Source organism: Xyrauchen texanus, chromosome 24, assembly GCF_025860055.1.
Source record: "Xyrauchen texanus isolate HMW12.3.18 chromosome 24, RBS_HiC_50CHRs, whole genome shotgun sequence".
Taxonomy (NCBI): domain Eukaryota; kingdom Metazoa; phylum Chordata; class Actinopteri; order Cypriniformes; family Catostomidae; genus Xyrauchen; species Xyrauchen texanus.
Window position 1 is genome coordinate 14667972 of NC_068299.1, and position 21468 is coordinate 14689439.

The 21468-nt window shown below is 35.8% G+C and overlaps 2 protein-coding genes and 1 pseudogene across 4 annotated transcripts in view; 2 read left to right on the forward strand and 1 right to left on the reverse strand.

The window, feature by feature from the left end:
• The window catches only part of LOC127617795 (reticulon-1-A-like), a 32836-nt gene extending 28221 nt beyond the window's left edge, over nucleotides 1-4615 (forward strand). For 2 of the 3 annotated variants that reach the window (XM_052089871.1, XM_052089872.1), the window contains exons 3-7: nucleotides 206-344; nucleotides 2122-2191; nucleotides 3024-3070; nucleotides 3170-3228; nucleotides 3723-4606. In XM_052089871.1, the coding sequence (XP_051945831.1) occupies nucleotides 206-344; nucleotides 2122-2191; nucleotides 3024-3070; nucleotides 3170-3228; nucleotides 3723-3762 (355 nt within the window). In that variant the 3' untranslated portion in view covers nucleotides 3763-4606. Of the gene's footprint in view, nucleotides 1-205; nucleotides 345-2121; nucleotides 2192-3023; nucleotides 3071-3169; nucleotides 3229-3722 lie in introns of all 3 variants that reach the window. The other variant, XM_052089870.1, reaches the window with a different exon arrangement.
• Nucleotides 4616-15109: 10494 nt separating this feature from the next.
• On the forward strand, nucleotides 15110-17715 carry LOC127618248 (phosphoglycerate mutase 1-like). Its single transcript, XM_052090605.1, has 4 exons — nucleotides 15110-15387; nucleotides 15862-16136; nucleotides 16815-16995; nucleotides 17151-17715. Exons 1-4 carry the CDS (start codon nucleotides 15249-15251, stop codon nucleotides 17318-17320), a joined length of 765 nt encoding a protein of 254 aa, XP_051946565.1. The 5' UTR covers nucleotides 15110-15248; the 3' UTR covers nucleotides 17321-17715.
• A 29-nt stretch (nucleotides 17716-17744) lies between these two features.
• LOC127618247 (histidine protein methyltransferase 1 homolog) lies at nucleotides 17745-20374 on the reverse strand (annotated as a pseudogene).
• Between the last annotated feature and the right edge of the window lie 1094 nt (nucleotides 20375-21468).

Genomic DNA, 21468 nt, shown 5'->3' on the forward strand with positions numbered 1-21468 from the left:
AGTTTAAACAAACATTGATGTAATGTTTTGTCACGCTACACTGCTACTCTAAGGGGAAAAGTAGCTTGTTACTGGAAAAAACAACACTGTTTTAAAAATAACTGGGTTATTGTCATGCTACTGAAAATGTAGTGAAGTTTGCAAGCCTAACTGTGTATATGAGTATTTTTGTATTCCAAGATGACATGGCTTTTCTCTCTTTCAGGGCTTATCTGGAGGTAGAGATTGCTCTCTCTGCAGATCAGATCAGTAAGTATGTGGATAAAACTCAGCTGTATGTCAACTCCACCATGAAGGAGCTTCGTAGGCTGTTCTTGGTTCAGGATCTGGTGGACTCTGCAAAGGTAAAAACAAGGCCAGAAATTCAGCTCAAAACATATTTCAGATGATCTTGAAATTTAAAAGTGCACACTGTATTTATTTTTATTTTTTGGTCTTGGACTTAATAAAGCTATTGGAATGAAAAGAGCACAAAAGCAAACGTTTGCTGCCAATAAATCCCATGATAGCAATACCATATTCGCAAACAAATTTATCACATGATTAATTCATTCTGCAACAAAAAGTGTCCGATAAGAGGGGTTGCCAATGTGTATTTGGGATGTATCTTAATATTCTTCCCTTTATGTGATTAAGATAATGTTTAAAATTATGAATAAAGTAATAGCTCACCCAAAAGTGGAAATTCTCTTACCATTTACTCTCCCTCATGCCATCCCAGATGTATATTTTCTTTTTTCTTCTGCAGAACTATAAAAATAGAATATTTTTAGAAGAATATTTCAGCTCAGTTGGTCCTCACAATGCAAGTGAATGGTATAATATAATTGTAATATACAGTTATATATGTAATATAAAGAAATGTAATATAATTATAATTTCTCCCATTCTGACCAAATTGTGTCTGTGCCAGTGCTGAAGACGGATGATGTTAGCACAGGTTCTTAAAACATCACGAAACAGAAGCTGCACTTAGCCTACTTCTTCATGCGAAACAGCATTTTCTTGCACTGTTTTTCAGCAGTGGTGCTCCCCAACTGCAGAATCTGAAAAAGAAAACATATTTTTCCTAGTTGTGAATATCCGTTTGCAGTCTAAATTTAATGTTGGTAAGATAAAAAAAAAAAAAAAGACTGTATACTGCAAAAGAAATGGCAAGTACATCTTTCAAATGAGTTTGTCCTCACGGACAGAACACAACAACATCCAGTGCGTGTATTCCGATAAAGATTCTTTTTAGTGAAGCAAAAGGCACAGAGCAAGCAGTGTAATCCAAGACAGCGCATCCAGTGTAGTGGGCAGTGGTGGCTCAGTGGTTGAGGCTCAGGGTTACTAACCAGAAGGTCAGGGGTTCAAGCCCCAGCACGACCAAGATGCCACTGTTGGGCCCTTGAGCAAGACACTTAACTCCAGGTTGCTCCGGGGGGATTGTCCCTGTAATAAGTGCACTGTATGTCGCTTTGGCTAAAAGTGTCTGCCAAATGCATAAATGTAAATGTAGTCGAAAATGTATCTTATTAACCGGTTCTTTTAATAAAACATACAAAAAGAATCACAGACGTACTTATTTTCCTTATGCCAAGCTGTATTTAAAGTTACATATTTGCAACAAGATGTTTTTACATAATTAAAACATCACATTTCTCAGTGGATAATCAGAGTATTGGCAAGTAGAATAAACGGCATTAAAGGGGTTCGCCCAAATCATGTAAACATCTTAAACTAAATGTTCCTTATCCTCTGATTATTGCAATAATCAGAGTATTGGTGTACATGTAAACTTAACCATTGATTAAACCACTGGAGACATATAAATTATTTTAGGATGCCTTTATGTGAGATTTGGACCTTCAGAGTTCTGGCCACCATTCACTTTCATTGTATGGACTTACAGATGTGAATTATTCTTCTAAAACATTGTTGTGTTCAGAAGAAAAAAGAACAAGGATTTTTATTTTTGAGTGAAAAATTAGAGGTAAAACTTCAAATGTCTCAATTGGCATAATGGGTGTCAAGATAATTACATTTTGATAGGAATAACATGAAACAACAGTCCTTTAAATAGACCCTAATGTCTTGTCAAAAATTTATTCAAGTAAAAACATACCCATGTTTATTTAGTTTGCAGTGTTGATGTGGTTGTTGACCTATGTGGGAGCTCTGTTTAATGGCCTGACCCTGATGATTCTAGGTAAGAATACATACCAAACACACATAGTACACATAACACTTTGTACACTAACTACTGTTCTATACCTGAAGGTGAAGGTAGTTGGTTCATGTTTGGGAACATGAAATTACCCCATGAAGAGAGACCATGAAGTAATTTACTTTCCTGTGTTGAAGTATTTCCGTCTAATGAATACAGTACAGTATGTTTGGGGGGGACAAATCACGAGAAGGGCACATCCTGTTTTTAAAAAATAAAATAGATGGATAACAGTCATCAAGCATGATTTACTACTTAATAGTTGTTGCTGGTGATATTAGGGGGAGTGATAATCTCATTATAAAGAGAATTTGATTCGACTCAAATCTATGTAGTGCAACATGATTCATCAATAATTTTAATATTTTTTCTCAGAAGTTAAAGACTGTAAATTTGGAACGTGTATATCTGCTAAAAGTTCATTTTGTTAAATTTTGGGAATACACTAGCATCAAAATGGCTTTACAGCTAATAGACTTGGACAACAAATCTCCAATTTTGATTTCACCATTTGCTTTAAATGGTGTTTGAAAGCCTTGCTTAAAAATCAGTGCAAACATCAATGTTCTAAGAAGCATTCAGCAGTTTCTGGCACCTGTTTGCGAAATTTAATTACGCACTCAAAATTACATTAGGACACATTAGGAAAGTTGATCGCATACACACAGCTCTAGGTCAGGGTGTTATAACCTTAAACAACTGTAGTCAAATTACATCATGCAGCATTCTGGTAGAGTAGCTCACTCAGTGTCTGTTGTAACTGTATCTGTTGTCCTGATCATACTGTACCACTCCTATTTCTTTCTCTCTTTAGTGGTGGTTTCCATGTTCACCTTGCCAGTTGTTTACGAGAAGTACCAGGTAAATGTTCTCGACACAATGATCATTGGCAAAACATTGCGTTCTCCTTCCTATGATCTGCTGTCTATGGTGAATTCTCACTTTTTCACTCTCTTTCAGACGCAGATTGATCAATACTTGGGCCTGGTGCGCTCCAATATTAACTCAATAATGGGAAAGTGAGTGCTCTATAAACTGCATTCAGGGTTTCCACAGTTTTTGCCAATGAATTTCCGTGATTTTTACATGACCATTCCAGTCATTTGTGATAATTCAATTAGCTTTTTTTTCCCCGTTTTGATTGACCAATTCGCTAACAAATCTTTAGACAGATTTGTTAACCCTTTATTGAAATGAACGGACTCAAAATATTTGCTCACAAATCAGACAACACTATAGATTGTGGGCATGCTTTACCTATGTTTAGCATGTTAAGCTGTAGTTTAAAAATTTATATTTAGTATAGAAATTTCCATGCCTGGAAATCACAATTTTATAATTCCCCGTTGACCGTTTTAATTCCCCAAATTCCCCTTGACTGTGGGAGCCTTGTATACATCCCAAAACAATGTTGGATCTGAATGAATTGGATTTCAATTCTACTTTTTAATGTAAAGACAAGGGAGCCAATTCATTATTATTATTCATTTATTTTTTTCATTTTGCATTACAGAATTAGAGAGAAGGTACCTGGGGCCAAAAAGAAGGAATAAACTCCACGCTTCTGTCCAAGTAAACACTATAGCCAGTAAAAACAACTTTTGCCAGCACTGAAGGACCCCAACTACACAGGAGGCCAATATACCACCTTAAAAATAAATAAATAAAACAAAACAAGATTGTCATGTTAGTCTATTGGCTCCCATAAAAACCCACTGTTGCCAGTCACTGGTGAAGCCCTGCACTAATAGCTAACACTGATGATTCACAAACATAAATAACATCTAGTGGGCAATCGTAGAGCTATAGATATGCCAGAGGGACACAAAGTGCTTCTCTCTTCCATTGTTTCTGATTTAAGTGCATGAAGTCCAGTCTTGAGTAAATATTTTCTATCTCTGCAGTGCTCTTCCTCTCTCTCTGCTTTATTTTGCAGTGCATATTTCCTGCCGTAAAATATGACACAATAACAAAGCTCATGCCTGTCATATAATGTCCTGCTGCCATGTCAATTAATCGCTTAAATTCACCGTCACTGGTAGAGTGGCTCTATGTACAGACAAACGTATTAATAACAAGTTGAATTGTGGATTGTTTTTTTCTTTTCTGTGTATTTGAACACAATGGTAATTTGGGGATGTTATTACTAAATGTGGTAACTATTTTTAATTTTTTTTTTTTGCAAATCAGTAGGGACACATGTAAGTGTTTAAAGAAAACCTTTGTGGTCCTTCTGTAGGGCCCCGATAGTCAGACTGCTGAGCTGTACTAAACTCTGTCCGACTTTGTACGATGTTCAGTGTTCATTTATTTTAAAGTCTTTAACTATTTGCACTCTGTATTTAAATTAACGAATGAGAAAAATAAATGTTCTTCAATGTAGGAGGGTTGGTGTTGTGTCATTCCAAAAAAGAGGGAAAATTAACTTCAAGGAATAGTTCACACAAAACATTCTATCATCATTTACTCACCTTCATGTCATCCCAGATGTGTTTGACTCTGTCTTTTGCTGAATTAATTTTTGGAAGAATATCTCAGCTCTGTTGATCCATTTGAGAATGCGAATCACCAAAAACAAAAGAATGATATTCTTCTAAAATCTTTATTTGTGTTCTGCGGAAGAAATAGTCATACACATCTTGGATAGAGGTGGGGTGAAAAATCTATATGTTGTAGTATTGCAATTTTTTCCCTCAAGATATTGTATCGATATTCACATGCCAAAAATGTATATTATTTACATTTTTCAACTTCAACTGTCCCTTAGATGGTGCAGTTATTATGCTTTACCGCTGAATGACAGAACGACATGAAAAAGCTGTTGACAGCATGAGTGCGTTGTAGACTATTCAAAATCCATCTTCCTCTTTCAAATCCAAAGTTTAGTAACATTTTTGTTTGTCAAAGATCTGAAAAACTCTGTTTATGTTGCGCATTAAAGTTAACATTACCTAAAGTGAAGTGACCGCTCTTTTTGGTCATTAGCGCATTACCACATTTTCCAGTGCTCGGGTACTGTATTATTGTGTGTCTTGGTCATTACAGTCAAGCTCTAATGACCATTAAAGAAGCATAAAAGCACCATTAAGGAAGTCCATATGACTCTTGCATTATATTTTATATAATATATCTGTTAGCCATCTTTGGAACACCCTCTGGAGGCTATTTCCTGTCATGACAGTACAGCGCCTATCTACTTGAATGGGAAAAGACCGAAATCTCCTAAACGGTTTGTCAAGATTACGATCGAAGGACATATTTACAATCAGCAGTCAAATCTGACAACACTGGTATCATAAATTGTGCTTCTTTACCTAAGATTAAGTTAAAAAAATCTAATAAAAATGATCTGCTTATACAGCTAATGTACATGCGCGTTGTTGATTTGATTGACAGGCGATGTCTGTATCTAACAGATGATTGGCTCTTTTACATGCAAGACTTCCATTCTACATCCGTTGGCTGCGGTTGGGCGTTACAATTTCTCCCATTCATTTTAATAGAAGTGGCCCATCTCTGCTAAATAATCTTTGGTGGTGCTATTGTCACAGATATTCCATACTTCAGCTTTAAGTGCTTACAATACACATTTAAAAAATATATTTGAGCTTTCAACATGGGCAGGTTGCAATCTGTAAGTTGGCACTTTAAGAGGAGAAGCCCAAGAAATTGAGTTATTTACTAGAAACTTCAATCTACAGCAAGAACAGGGAAAACATGATGTAAACTACTGATTCCAATTGAAGAGCTGTGTGCTGCTCTTCACATGTTCAGTTAGGTGATGGGATGCAGCTGAAAAAGAGCACCTTTGGATTTTCCATCACCCTTCTCCTGCAGTTCCATCTGCTGGGAATGATCACACAAGATCCCAGAAGTAAATGTGTCCAGACAATAAATGCAAAAATAATGATTTAGACAACATTACAGCTCAAATAACAATTCTTCTGTGTAAAAAATAGAAATGCAGCAATTCAAGTGCTTTAAAAGAAATATAAGCAAGCATAACACAACTGCATTTAAAACCTCTGGATGCTAGAGGGATGATTCAAAATAATGTTCCTTATTAATCAGATCATAGAGTGAATGAGTACCTGATGAGTCGTTCTTGTGCCTCCTCCTTCAGGCTGCTTATCTTTTTGGGGCTCAAATTCAACAGGCTGTTTGGTCCCTCACACACCAACCATTTCACTGTGCCTCACAATGCATTTATCTTCATACACACACCCAAATGTTTGTTCTGCTATATTGTGAGGACATCTCAAAGACACAATGGTTTTTATATGGAGGTAATGATATTTATATTTATGTATATCTGTACTCTACCTCTAATCGTAATCCTCACCAAAACAACTATTAATATCAGTAGATTTAAAGCTAAACATGATTTGTAGTAAGGACCACTTTATGTCTTTACAAGTTGTTTTTTGTCATGTTTCGCTATATTGTTTTTTTTCTCTGTAAACATATGTGCAAGTGTGATCTGTTGTATGCTAAACATTTTGACAAATGTAGTATGTCAACCGGGTATTCCATGCATACAGAAAACAATAAGAGAAGTATGGTAGTATCCTATTCCAAACATAGCCATACCTCTGTGATGTCTTAAATATCAAACTTGACATCAAAATGCAAGCTCAATGTTGTTTTCAGGTAGTGCTGAGAAATCTTGAGAAATGAAGTTCCAGCTCAGTCCTCAAAGAGCACCAGCAAAACAAGTCCTGTCCTCATGTAGGGAAAATGCATTATAGTATGTGTGCATAAAACTCAAATGTTTAAAACTCAAATATTTAAATTAGAGGTAGACCAGTATATCAGTTTTCCTGATTAATCAGTGCAGATAATATATGGTATATTTTAATTTAATATGTAACTATATGAAGTGATTATAGTGTGTTTTAAGCATATACATTAAAATTGTGTGAAAGAAAATATAATAGATAGGTATTATGCAGCTAGAAAAACATGTTTATGGTATTGTGATCATGAGTTCTAATGGAACAAATGTCTCTTTGTTATAAAGAGCATTCTCCTTATTATCTGATCATATGAAAAACATGGAGTAATATAGAATGTATACACATGGAAATCTGCTGAGAAGAAAATCACATATAACATATTAAAAAATAAAGGAATTATACATAAGTACATCAAGCCTGTCATAAAGTAAGGGGGGCAGAATACAGGAACTTCTCCTCGGCCGGGTGGTCAAATAATGTTTTTTGGAATCAGAACTTTGTGTATCCAGAAATCTTTGACTCGACTGCACTTCGATTGCTGTGTTGAAGAAATCTACCATGACAATAGTTGCTTTTTGGAACTATTGGTTATCTGCAAAAATCTATACCGACAGATGCAAATAGTTATTTTTCTACAGTTTGAAAGGCTTTGTTCTACTGTATAACAAATCACCTTGCAGTATCCAAATCTTTTATCATCTAGCGCCTTGCATGGCATCTCTGCCGTCATTGGTTTATGAGTGTGAGTGTGTGTGAATGGGTGATTGGGAGACAGTGTAAAACACTTTGGTAACCTCTAAGGTTAAAAAAAAAAGTGCTATATAAGTGCAGATCATTTAACCTTCATTAACAATATTCATCGATATTTTCATACTCACTTCAATGCATATTTAATTTTTCTGATTTGATAATCAGTTTTCTAAATTGAATTGAGGGGACACAAAGAAAAATGTGATGCCCTGTCAGCACAAACATTGTGTCTCCAATTTCTTGTCTTGTGAATAATAAAAAAAAACTCATCTGGTAAAAAATATATGTACAAAATAGTTAATAATAGTGGTGAATATGTAGTCTATGAAATGCCTAATTTGGTAAATACTTAAAAATAGAGAATTGCCAAGTCACCGTCATCTCAAAATAAGAGGCCCTGGTGAATTGTGCAACAAATCTTTTTTTCTTCTTTTTTTCTGGCTATTATACATATTTTGGTTACACAATAAACTGCATCTGAGATTTTATGAATTTTGGACTTGTAGACTCTATATCTGCACCAATAAGGAAAGCATAAGAGAGTGTTTTAACATTCTGTAAATGGAGTTTAAAAACGAATTAATCAGTTATTAGTATTTTCCACCACCTTAGTTATCAGTTGCAGCAAAATTCACTGTTGGTTGACCTCTAGTTCATATAATGCAGCGCTACTCAACACGTTACACGCATGCGGCCCTCGAGCGATCTTTTGTGGTCCGCATTATGATATCATCAGAAATGTAAGCGCAGCGAAGTTCTAGCGGGAAGACTAGCAGCTGTACATCATCACACCATTACCTGGGTAATTCCTAGCCAATCGCATGTAAGCCAGTCTACTCACAATCTATCACATTGCTGTTTCAGTGTGTTAACACGACAACCACTACCACCAGTTGAGCCCCGTCCCGCACGGGTGTAGGCTCCGCGCCCCTGCCTCCTATCTCCGGCAGGATATGAGGTGTCCATCTGTATGAGGTGTCCATTTTCATGAGGATTTACGCTAGTTTTGTACATTGCTGAATCACATTAGAGAGGGAATTCAACTGCAAGAGGATGTTACAAATAAATAAATAAAAACAAAAAATAATACCCGAGCATGGCTGATGTTATGAGAGGGGCACCGTCTGTGCGTACGTGCATACACTGTACACGAATCTGTCCAATCTCTTGAATAGCTCATCAGATATATGTAGGCTACTCGGTATATGGTACAAAGATCTAGCTTTGCAGCCCCTGACCTTTCTGAAGTTAAGTTGTTCTGATCAGGGTTCGGAGGGTTGCTTTTGAAATGTATTCCACTCACTGATCTATATATATATATATATATATATATATATATATATATATATATAAATATAGATCAGTGATTCCACTACAGATTACAGAATGTATGCTGTAAAATGTAATTTGTAGCATATACTGTTAGATTACTCAAGGTAAGTAACGTATTCTAAATACTTTGGATTACTTCTTCAGCACTGGTAGATTTTTCACTTGTTTTGACTAAAACTCTGCCAGTACAGTAAGACAAAATACACATGTTAAAAATACATTTTCTAAAAACCTAAATATCTTACGCAGTGTTGTTTCTAAAACAAGATCAATCTAATTGATCTTGTTTTTTAGGATTTTTAGATATTTTTACAGGAAAACAATACAAACATTATTATCAAGAACATGATTTTTCCCTAATTTCAAAGATCTTACTAGAAAAATAGAAATTATGATTCAATGTGAATTTTCTTGATAAAAAAATATATGATCGTGCATGTTAAATGTCTAGAATAGCATTTTAGATTAGTGTAAAGCTGACAATTTACACAAGGTTTATTTCTATTTCTTCTGCACCAAACGTACTTCTCTGTCTGCTTGTATGAATGTAACACTTCAAAAGAAAGAATTTCAACGCTGTTCAATTGCACTTTGGATCGCATCATTTATATGCATGTATGTTTCCATCTGAAAGGACTAAATATTCAATTAAACAAATGACAATAAAATGCAAAGTAATCTCTTCAGTAATAGTATACAGAATAGTGGAATACAGTTAATTATATTTTGTATTTTAAATAAGTAATCCCATTACATGTATTCCATTACTCCCCAACCCTTGTTCTGATATAAGGCATAAAAAGGATCATTAAAAAGATAAACAATTGTGGCTTGATGTTTGCTGTGAACAGGCTCTGAACAGTTCTCGTAGCAAAACCTTGACGATCTTTTTCCACTGTGGTGCGGTGAATTCTGGTGAATGTACGTAACACAGATCCATCTGTTCATGATGGCATGAGAGGCAAACATTAGAGCGAGTCCACTATGGAGGATGAACACATATTCCAGTTTTTAAGACTGCTTTTTTCCTTAGGTTTACAATGCTAATACACAGGAAAGACACGGCCTATGTCACAAAAAGAAAAGCAAAGAGAAAAAGACGAGAGGCTTACCATCATATGCTCTAGGAAATGAAAACACAGAAAGGCCAAAGTTCCCAGACTTCTTAAAAAGGATATTTATTTGCAAAATATTATCTATTTATATGGAGGAAGTCAAACCTCTCAAGCTGCTAGACCCTGACATTAAACAGCACTGAGGAGGTAAGGAAGAGACAAATACTTCACCAGTTTTTAAAATACACATCATCATCATCCTTAATTAAATACTGTATATGTTTTTAATCCAGTAACACTAACTGGTAACTTGAATGATTCATATTAAATCTATTAGACTTTATTTTTATTAGGCTTCAACTTTGAAAGTAGTTAAAGGAATGTGTTCCTTTAAAAGAACTATTCGGCTTTTTCATAACAATTAATACAGTTTATTTTTTAATAATAATTATTTTTTGACTATCAACATTAACCTAACCACAGTAAGGTGAAGCCACCCATAGTCTTACCTAATGACATTGACATCACAAATGCCACTGTTAAACAATGGTAGAACAATGGTAAACTTTCATAGGCAAGAACAACTTGAAGGGTTTGAAACTTCCATGAATTATGGGAACATTTACCAAATTTCCTCCTGTTCTATCATACTCTATTTTCTAACTAGTGTTTGCCTATGGATATTTTATGGGATGCTTAAACCATTAGCTCATGTGTGATGCTGAACTCATTTCATTCTTGTTTAAATTAAAGGTACAAACAAATACATGCAGTTAAAGTCTCCATTTAACTTTATCACTTTTTGTGAAGCATGGGATTTTGGCTAGTGAAAATGCTGAGTGGCTAGTGACCTTGGAAAACTACTAGCTACAGTGAGCCAAAAGGTTAATTTTGAACACTGTATACAGTATATTGTACATATTGAGTATATACATTGATACATTTTGACATTAACAAGTTAGTAATCTACTTCCCTGACAAAAAAGGGGTGTAGAAAAATAAATGTAGGCTACTATTGTAGTAAAACCATCATCATTAAATCGTTAAGATACACTAAACATACACAATTTTTTATAAACTTTTTATTAGCCTCACCCAAATATTAGCGAACTTGGCAAGCTAGAAATAACTAAAGTTACCTTGGCATTGGAAAATTGACAATCATGAGTGGCTACGTACTAAAACCATTCAACCAGCATGGTTGAGTATGGTTGAGTATGGTCAGCTCACCAGGCCGAGGCTTTAGTGCCAAAAATAGTTTGTAAATGTGCCGTGCTGAACTGTGCTTAAGTGAAATGCTACTGTAACTGTTCCGTAGCATGCTCAGAACCATTTGGCCATTTGTGGAAAAGCAGCTTTACGTAGTGTGAACTGGAAAGAGGTTCTTAGTGATAAATTCAATAAATGGTGGAAAATGTGCACTCACATGTGAACAGGCCTTGATTTTGTGATTGGTGGGACTGAATAAATATCTCTCTCTCTCTCCAACACCAATTGACTTGTGTGAGTGTGATTGTTTCCATGATGATTGTTACCATAGTTCCATGACAGGAGTGAAGAGCATCATAACAAGGGAGGGAAGGCCAGGGATATAAGGCATCAGAGATGTTTCATTCAACAGGATATGAGAACCTGTACAAAACATGAAATGTCCTGAGAAAGATTTACCATATTTTCCACAAAAATACCATTGTTCCAACAGCTAATGTTACCACAATAAAAGTTTGGTAACTTGGTATTAGCCACCACTTTCACAACAAAAAAAACTAATTTCAACAAATAGTAAAACTATACTGACAGATATATCCTGAAAGCATTTTAATTTATTAAAACAGTGATTGTAGTCAACTTTGGTATTTAGATAGAAACTATGGTTACCATGGTACATTTTTGTTATGACAAACCCCCAAACCTACATCCAATCATTATCACATGTGTGTACCTGAGGCAGAGAGAGAGATGCAGTTGCAGCCAACAACATCCTCTCATGCCAGTTCTGGGGATTTCCATTCACCATTACTGAATTAATACTGTCCCACTCTATGCTAACAGTCCTGCAAACAAACCAAACCCACAATACTCACATCTAATTATTCTGGGGATCAAACTTGTGCAAGTCTGGTAGATGGACAGGTGGGTCTTACCTGAAGTGGCTGCCCCTGCTCATGCTATAAAAGTTAACCTTATGAGGACTTCTGGGACCATGAACCAAAGCCTGCAGAGAGAGAACAGACCTCCATGATCCTAAGAAAATATACACTTCTAGGCAAAACCATAGAGGAACTTAGTAAGGCCCCTCTAGTCGAAGTTACCTGTTTGTCCCCCAAATAAAGGTCCTACTGTTTTAAGGCAGACTTATATTTCTCCATCGAAACTTACGCTGTAGCCTGATGTGCACCTCTTCAAAAATGTCTCCCAGGATATCTTGGGTAGCTTTGCATTTCCTCCAAGATTATATCAAGATATTTGAATCATATCACATTTTATTAGGGCTTGTTTAAATATGGAGCATCTGCTGTTTTTACATTTTGTATATTTGTCAGCCACATCTGTTTACAACTTCTAAACTGTACTTTCACAGCTTCTCAACATTGGGTCAGTGAGTGAAACAATATGCTCATTGGTCATATTGCCTATTTGCATAGTAAATTTCAGCTTTTTAAATTACACGCATACTGTGTAGGTGAAGTTAGTCGTTATTAATCTTATTATTTTTTATTTCAGCACAGACCATCAAAGCATGCCAAAATATTGAATGTGTATGCGTTATTTTCTTTCTGCCTGGCAGGCAACATGTATAATTAATAATAACATGTACCTAAATCTGAACACTTTCACTTTGATGAAATCGTTTTTAATGCTACAATAATTCAACAAAATACTTTTGAATCCACGAACTACATTGCATTTGTTTAGCTATGAAATGTCTAAAATGAACGCATTTTCTATCAAAACAACTGTATTTTGGCTGCGTACTCACAGAACGACGCAGACACACCAACGCAGAACTATAAATGCAAACCACCGTGTAGGCCACCACGTAGAGGCTACGTGTAGGTTTGATGCAGAAGCATACATATATCGACATTTAGAAGAACGGTGTAAGAGCCTCTCAGGTGATCAAAAAAGCTGCTATTCCATCACCTTACACACGGGGGCGCTGTTGCTGAGAGTGAAAAAGTTGAAGGAGCTTCGGAACTTAATTTAAAAAGTTAACATTTGTCGCTATATGTATATATGTTTAAATGTATATGTTTGTATGTATGTGTATAGGGTTGCATTTGCACTGGAAGCTTCTATCACCATGACACATTACTTGTGTGTGTGTGTGTGTGTGTGTGTGTGTGTGTGTGTATGTGTGAGCGTGTATTTATCACTTTGTGGGGACCAAATGTCCCCATAAGGATAGTAAAACCCGAAATTTTTGACCTTGTGGGGACATTTTGTCGGTCCCCATGAGGAAAACAGCTTATAAATCATACTAAATTATGTTTTTTGAAAAGGTAAAAATGCAGAAGGTTTTCTGTGAGGGTTAGGTTTAGGGGTAGGGTTAGGTTTAGGGGATAGAATATAAAGTTTGTACAGTATAAAAACCATTATGTCTATGGAAAGTCCCCATAAAACATGGAAACACAACATGTGTGTGTGTGTGTGTGTGTGTGTGTGTGTGTGTGTGTGTGTGTGTGTGTGTGTGTGTGTGTGTGTGTGTGTGTGTAAGCATACTTGGCAATGAAGCTCATTATGATTTTGATTTTTGGCACTTTTGAGGATGCATACAAAAATATTTTTTTTCAAAACTATATACAGAATAAAATACTTACCAAAATTGGTTACATATTTTAATAGAATAATTTATACAACAAAATACTGTTTCTAATGTGTCTTTACATTTTGTAATAAAAGTTCAGAATCTTCTACCATACAAGCACTGCAAGCTTGATGTACATCTGTTTTTACAAGCCGCGTCAACAGATAGAAACGCGCCTCAACAAACTTCACAAGCAACTCTGCAAAAGAATGAGAACTGCTCACAGGGGAAGCACAACAGCTGGGCGAAGCACAACAGAATACAGGAATCTTGAGATGCGATTTTTAAAGTTTCCACTCCTTTCACTTGACATAGCATCCTAAAAATGAGGCATTTGTGACGCATAATACCAGTGAGACGCTTCAAACGCATTTGTATTCTACTCAGAATAAACCAAAATAAAAACATTTTGTTTTAAGTCCCTGACATTAAGGCATGTCTTCTGCCTGAGTTTCACACCTGGAATAAAAGAGACAATGACAGAGACAATGACACAAAGTCAACATAAACTGTTTGCACCTAAACCTGCAATATTCCAAAGGTCATTTAACAAGAGATTTCAAAAAGGTCATTCATAACATCTTGGTTGAAACCCTGTTTGCTGGCACAATCTGTTATCTAAAGGTTTTCTAAGTTTTCTCAAATATTCTATCTTTTTCATTTGCATTCCACATAGCCCCATACACTGGGTTTTCACTTGCAGTAATCTGCTCACACACATTGTGATCATGATTTTCGATTATGCTAAAATATTTTTTAGACTGAAACAATTGGGGGAAAATGAACATCAAATACAACAGATTAACACTTATGGTAAAGTGTGATTAATTAATGTACCAACAGCACCATTCTCTCACGCATAGAATAGAAATGGACCCTAAACTCCGCCCACACCCTGCTTTACTTTACTTTTCATTGGCACTCCAGTACCACCTCTCCATGATACATCCAATGAACTCGAACGGGAAGTTACACTCCTCCCTTATTTTATTTTTAATGAATAATAATATTTTTTTGATCTTTTGTTGGGTCTATAAACAATGGACGATGAAATGTAGTCTACTCCTTATTTTTGCTAAAACGTTCTGGAGCAGGTTTAATATGAAATATGTAGAGGCTTTACAGGAAGGTCAAGGGTTTTCCCACTATTTCTTGTTTCCAGTGGCGCTCATCGTTTTCGAGGCTTTGATTGGTGGAGTGTTGAGATGGGGCGGTCGGAAACCTCATTCATTACTGACACGGATGAGAGGAAAGTCTCTTTGATAGGACTCTTAACAGAGCTTAACAACCTGTTCGATCAGGCTCAGTCATCGTGTTTAGTTCAACTTTTTTTGTATTTATCGCTCTTAACAATCCACATGGCTGCCTACAAGCTGGTTCTCATTCGCCATGGTGAGAGCTGCTGGAACCAGGAGAATCGCTTTTGCGGTTGGTTCGACGCGGACCTGAGCGAGACAGGGGCACAGGAGGCAAAGAAAGGCGGTCAAGCTTTAAAAGGTTTGTCAAAAATTATAGTAAAATATTTCCAGCATTGGGAATGAGGGTTCGCATTGCTAAATTTGGTACTTTCGCTTTGTACTCTTGTCTTGATTTGTATATATATATGTATTTACATTGTATTATTATATACGCGTAGATACTTTTTCTTTTTGTAGAAGAAAATTGTTTTAAATTCAAATGACTTTCAGACGACTGGACATCCCTGCTCAGTTCCCGCCCCATAATGACATATATATACTCTGTAAGGCAATGAGCTGTCAATTTGCCTGTTACTGACGGTTTGGAGGCGGGGCCTCAGATATGTGAACGTGCAGTAAGGGACGTGATTGTACACACGTGCTGAATTTACTTTTAAAGGATGTTGTAACATGATGATGATGTTGATGTTGTTGATGTATAATTTTATAGTGACCTTTTAGACGGAACTAAAATTTTGCATATATTTGCTATATCAAATTTATGCTCCCTCAGATGCGGGGTTTGAGTTTGACATTTGTTACACTTCGGTGCTGAAGAGAGCCAACCGGACGTTATGGATCGTTTTGGATAGCATCGATCAGATGTGGTTGCCTGTGCACAGGACCTGGCGGCTAAATGAACGCCATTATGGCGGACTCACTGGGCTGAACAAGGCCGAGACTGCCGCCAAGCATGGTGAAGACCAGGTTAAAATTTGGAGGCGCTCCTATGACACCCCCCCGCCTCCTATGGATGCAGATCATGACTTTTACAGCATCATTAGCAAGGTGAGGTCTGCAGACCTTTTCATTTATTGTGGTACTTAAATTATGTTCATCTGTTGCATTCATCTGCATTCTTTTTAGATCATGCATAGTCATTTAATAATACAAAATCTCAAAGTTGTGATGCAGTAATTGGGACCTCCTCTATTACATTATATACATGCCATCTTAAATTATGGAATAAGAAACAACAGTTTATGTATGCTTAAAATGTTAAAATCTGTGTCAATGCACATGTTCAATTGTAAAGTCAGGTCTGATAGCTGATACTCTTTATGGTGGGCTCAGTTTTAGCTGTCAGCAAAATGGATGATATTGCTAAATAACATGCAGTTTTGATTATCTGCACACTTGAACCCTATGCAACATATAAATCATAGAAGCATGTCAACCGTATTCTAACTGGCCACACTAGTCTAAGATTGACCGCGACACTGTTACATTGGGTCTGTGGTTAATCAATGCAAAAGGTCAATAAAGGTCAAACATTTTTGTATAGGAAACTGCTTTAAACCCTTGATAAGCCTCTGCTCTTCTTTTACCTAGAACATTCACACAAATCAATAAGTATTATCAATGTATTAAAGCAGGACCATTATGCACTGACCAGTTTATAAAATGTTTAATTAATGTGCCCATTTTATTTGTATACGTTTTGTGGAATGTCTGTTCTTTCTTTAGGACAGGCGGTATGGTGACTTAACAGAGGACCAGCTACCTTCTTGTGAGAGTTTGAAGGACACGATTGCACGTGCCTTACCATTCTGGAATGAGGAGATCGTACCTCAAATCAAGGAGGGAAAGAGAGTGTTGATCGCAGCCCATGGAAACAGTTTGAGAGGCATTGTGAAGCACTTAGATGGCAAGCACAGTATTTCTTGATTCTTTGAATATTTCAAACTCTTGAGGCATTGTCATGTTTGTGTGTATAAATTAATTTGTTATACATTTATTGGTGCTGTAAGTTAATTTGCAATTTTTTTCTTAGTCTCATAGTTTGTTTCTTCACATTCTCAGGTATGTCTGAGGAGGCCATCATGGATCTGAATCTGCCCACTGGCATCCCTATACTTTATGAGCTAGACAAGAATCTGAAGCCTGTCAAGCCAATGCAGTTCCTTGGAGATGAGGAAACTGTTCGCAAGGCTATGGAGGCTGTGGCGGCCCAGGGCAAAGCCAAGAAATAGAGGATACATTGTACATTAGCATTGATTTTCTTTAAACAAGACTTCCATATTTAACATCAACTAGACAGAGCTCTACAAAAGTATGTACGAGTTAAATAAATATATATATGAAACCAATATATTTACATGCATAATTTTAGGACATTGGAATCGTTACTAGTATTTATTGGTTAAACAGTTTACATGGCACTTAATTTTTTGTTTGGATTTGCTTATGCAAGTCATTCCCTAGGTTAATGTACTTATTTCACAAGAATGTTAACTCTAGCTTTCTCAACCTCATAAAGGGACACAATTATTTTTGGACCATTTGCATTTCTTTAAAGCCTATTTTATATGAAGTGGTATCATAAAGACTATTTACTTTGACATTAAAGCAGTGTTGAGATTGAAAACCAACTGACCATTTCATCTGTTGGTCTATCTATGTGATGTGTAAACTTCTAGATCTAGTGTAACTTGTATGGTTTACTTTTTTTTTAAATGTCAATGATACAATGTGTCTCTTCAGGCCTTGATCCACATCCTTCAAACATTTGATTTGGAACACATTATTCTCCTCAACAAACTTCTGAAACAGATGCAGCCCACCCCCATTTCCAAAATAATGAGACTTGGTTGCCAAATAAACAATCCCATTTTCTGCAAGCAGGTCACAAAACACATTATGAAGAGAAGAGTAGTAGTCCGTGTTGTAAATGGTTTCAGATGTGAGGATAATATAATATTTCGTTGAAGGGATTTTCTTTTGCATAAGTGTGAGAAAAGAGTCCCAGTCCCCCGAGAAGAAACCACAGCGATCTAATAATGATTTCTGTGATAAATTCAGGGCTTTCCTCTTAGATGCTGGGCTACTATTTATCTCTCCTGTCTCATCATCGTCATCATCACTCTCTTCTTCGCAGTTGACAAATGCATTTGGCATGGTTAGTTGCTCTATCACTGTGCTGTTATAATCCTGGAAGTCAACTTTGGTGGCTCCTCTCTTCAGTGCAAGTATGCCAAGTAGACCTGCTCCACAACCTAAATCTAACACACTTTTCCCAGAGAAGGTTTCTCCTTGAGCGTCAATGTACTCAAGAAGATCATAAGTGCACTCCCATATTTTAAGTCCACCTTCTTAAACTCCAGAGATGAGGTCTGAGTTTTCATTGAGTGTTTTGGCCAGTATCTCCTCATTGTCGCTCTCGTTCAGGAGCGGTCTTCTCAAACACGGATTCATTGAGACAGAGCAGAGGAGGCAGTGCACCAATGGTGATGGTTTCAGGCACCCAGTTCTCAAGGTGTGAGAGAGCATCCAGTGAAGGTTCATGCTCAATAGCATCCTTCATCTTCTTTGGAACGGTTGTCCTAGTTTCCTGTGAAATACAAAGCAGTGTCAGGGCTTGGAGCAAAAATGCAATTAAAATTAAAGGGTTAAAAAAAAATTACACTTAAAATATATAATCATATTTCAAAGATTTGTGCATTTAAATATTTTAATAAAATTCCATCAAACAGAACTGTGTAATGCTGAAAAATGTAATGAATATATACATTTTTCCAGATTTTATTTGATTAAAGATTAAACCATACAATTAGATATAATTTTGTTCTTTGAAATTTAAACGTGTCAGATAAATATTAAAAAATATGAATTTTATATAAACATTGCTATTTTTTTCGAATATTTTATCCAATACGTATTAACACAAATTGTGATTTGATGCTGATATAAATTTATAAATAACCTTACTAAATACATTTACAATTTATATTAATACTTTGATTAAATTCTATTATTTTCTATAAAAGGGTGACACCGTGTTTTTATTTTTAATGTCCTCATAAAAGGTAAATACTCATACAAATCATATCAGGGGAGCAAATTTTGCCACATAAAAAGGAAGAACTACACACAGATTCCAGTTTTATTTATAAAAAGACGAAGTATAATTTAGTCTTACTGATTACGTTAATGCATGTTGTACCTTTGTAATTCCAATAAGTGCAGTTTTATATTTTAAAGTGAGTCGTCTTCCAAAGCAACTTAAATAGCACATATGTAGCCGAACTTAACAAGCTAATAATTCCCTTACCGAGTATGTGCATTCAGGATCCACATATTTTGCTTTGTCCTCTTTATATTCATCATCATCGGGTCCTTCTGTCTGTAGATGAATATCGAAGTTGAAACTGAATGCCATGTCTAGTACAAATTCAACCACTCAAATCCGTAAACACGTGTGTGAACAGCAAGACAGCAACTACAATTCCCACAAATCTTATCTGCGGTTGAAAACGAATCGAACTAACACGTCATTATGATTAATTAATTAGATATTAAACGGCATGAAGTAAATGTTACGATAAAATTCAAAACCATGTATATATAAATATTCCAGAAAATATTTACGCTTCTTAAACACAAATTCCCAGAATTCAGAAGTAGGGGGCGGTTCAGACTTGGGGGATTAGCCCTGTTAACACCTGTTGGTAGATGCTGGAACTACACCACCCAATGGCAAAAAGCATGTTTCTCCATATAATAGACACCCATTCAAAAAGTATACCATTATTACAGTTAATCCAAAACACATTGATGTATGCGAGTATAAGACTTCACCAACCTTACCAAATCAAGTAATTAATGAATGCAATTTATATGACAGTAAATGTAATAACATATGAATGTTTTTTTTTTTTAAATCTAGAATGTTTTTGGATTATAATAGAGGATTGTGTGTACAAGTTCCAAATATGAATGCCTTCTCCATAAACCACATTTTAAATGTATCAAATGGCCCATCTCCCTAAAAGTAAAAGAGATTCACTTTAAAATAATTTATAAAATATATCCGGTTGCTGACTTTCTTAGAAAAAGCTTCACATTTGAAGTAGATCCCTGTGTATTTTGTGAGGCAGCTGATGAGACTTTTGAACACATGTTCTTTTTATGTCCAAAAGCTTCCGGTCTGATTTACATAATTGGCTGTCATTTAAGATTGATGACATCCCAACCTTTGACTTATCACATATCCTCTTTTATATGGATAATGTAGATTCATACCTTTCTGATTTGGTTAATATGATTGTTCTCATGGGTAAATATCATATTCATTGTAATAAGTGGAGATATCCTAAGTCTTCCTTTTCATGGTTTATGGATGATTTATATTGTTTTTTTCTTCACTGAAAAAATAAAGTCTAGTAAAATTGCAAGAAAGATGTGTAGTGATATATCCAGACAATTTTTGTTTTGATAAATATCCCATTGCATGCTACGCCTAAAGGATGTTTTTATTTATTTATTAATTATTTCTCTATCCTTTGCTCTTGGCTATTTTTATTTTTTTTTACAAAATACCCGCTTGTTTTTTTGTTGTTGTTCGATATTGTGTAGGGGACGCTTTTATAGTTTTGTATGTTTTCTTGACAATAAAAAAAAACATTCAAAAGTGTTTTATGACGAAATAAACAAAATTCCAATAACCATTTCAACTTAAAATATAGCTGCAAGCAGCGATGGCGGGCCCAAGCCGGTGGCACCGCCACCCCCGTGCCTTTAGGGTTGCTGTGCACGATGGGCAATAACGTAACCTCGCTTTGACTGTCGAGAAGATGTGTGCTGTAGAGCTTGCCTCAGTGTGGGCTCTGTAAAAGTGCGCATCGAGGGCACATATCAACCACAAAGTATGCGTGAGCACCCTTCTGATACCTAAAATGAAAAATGAGACACCATACGGTCTCATGGAGTTAATGGACACATGAAATAAGTACACAAGACTGAAAATTCATATGAAGTGTGCCATTTGGGACAGGGCCTATGACCGTGAACCACAATAGTCACATCTATGAGGTAATTCAAATGTAGAATCATTTTAATGTCATAGGATGTCATAGGTCAATATCTTTTGCAGCACTTAAATGTGTTAATCCAGAAGGCCAGTATTTATCTGGAGGTCTTTGTACAGGTTTATTAATGTAATTATAATTAAATGCACTGCTGAAGTTTCATCGAGATCAGTTAATGTATGCAGAAGTCTGACAGATTTTGACAGACTACCTTGCTTTTAAGCTCCCTTTATGTACTTTTTGGAGCTTCAAAGTTCATTTGCAATGTGTTCCACATTCAAACCAAAATATCTGACTTTCTGTTGGTCTGTTTG

Coding starts and splice junctions, on each gene's coding strand:
- LOC127618248 (XM_052090605.1), top strand. CDS start 15,249: ATGGCTGCCTACAAGCTGGTTCTCATTCGCCATGGTGAGAGCTGCTGG. Junction 15,388..15,861: donor AGGCGGTCAAGCTTTAAAAG/GTTTGTCAAAAA, acceptor ATGCTCCCTCAG/ATGCGGGGTTTGAGTTTGAC. Junction 16,137..16,814: donor TTTACAGCATCATTAGCAAG/GTGAGGTCTGCA, acceptor TTCTTTCTTTAG/GACAGGCGGTATGGTGACTT.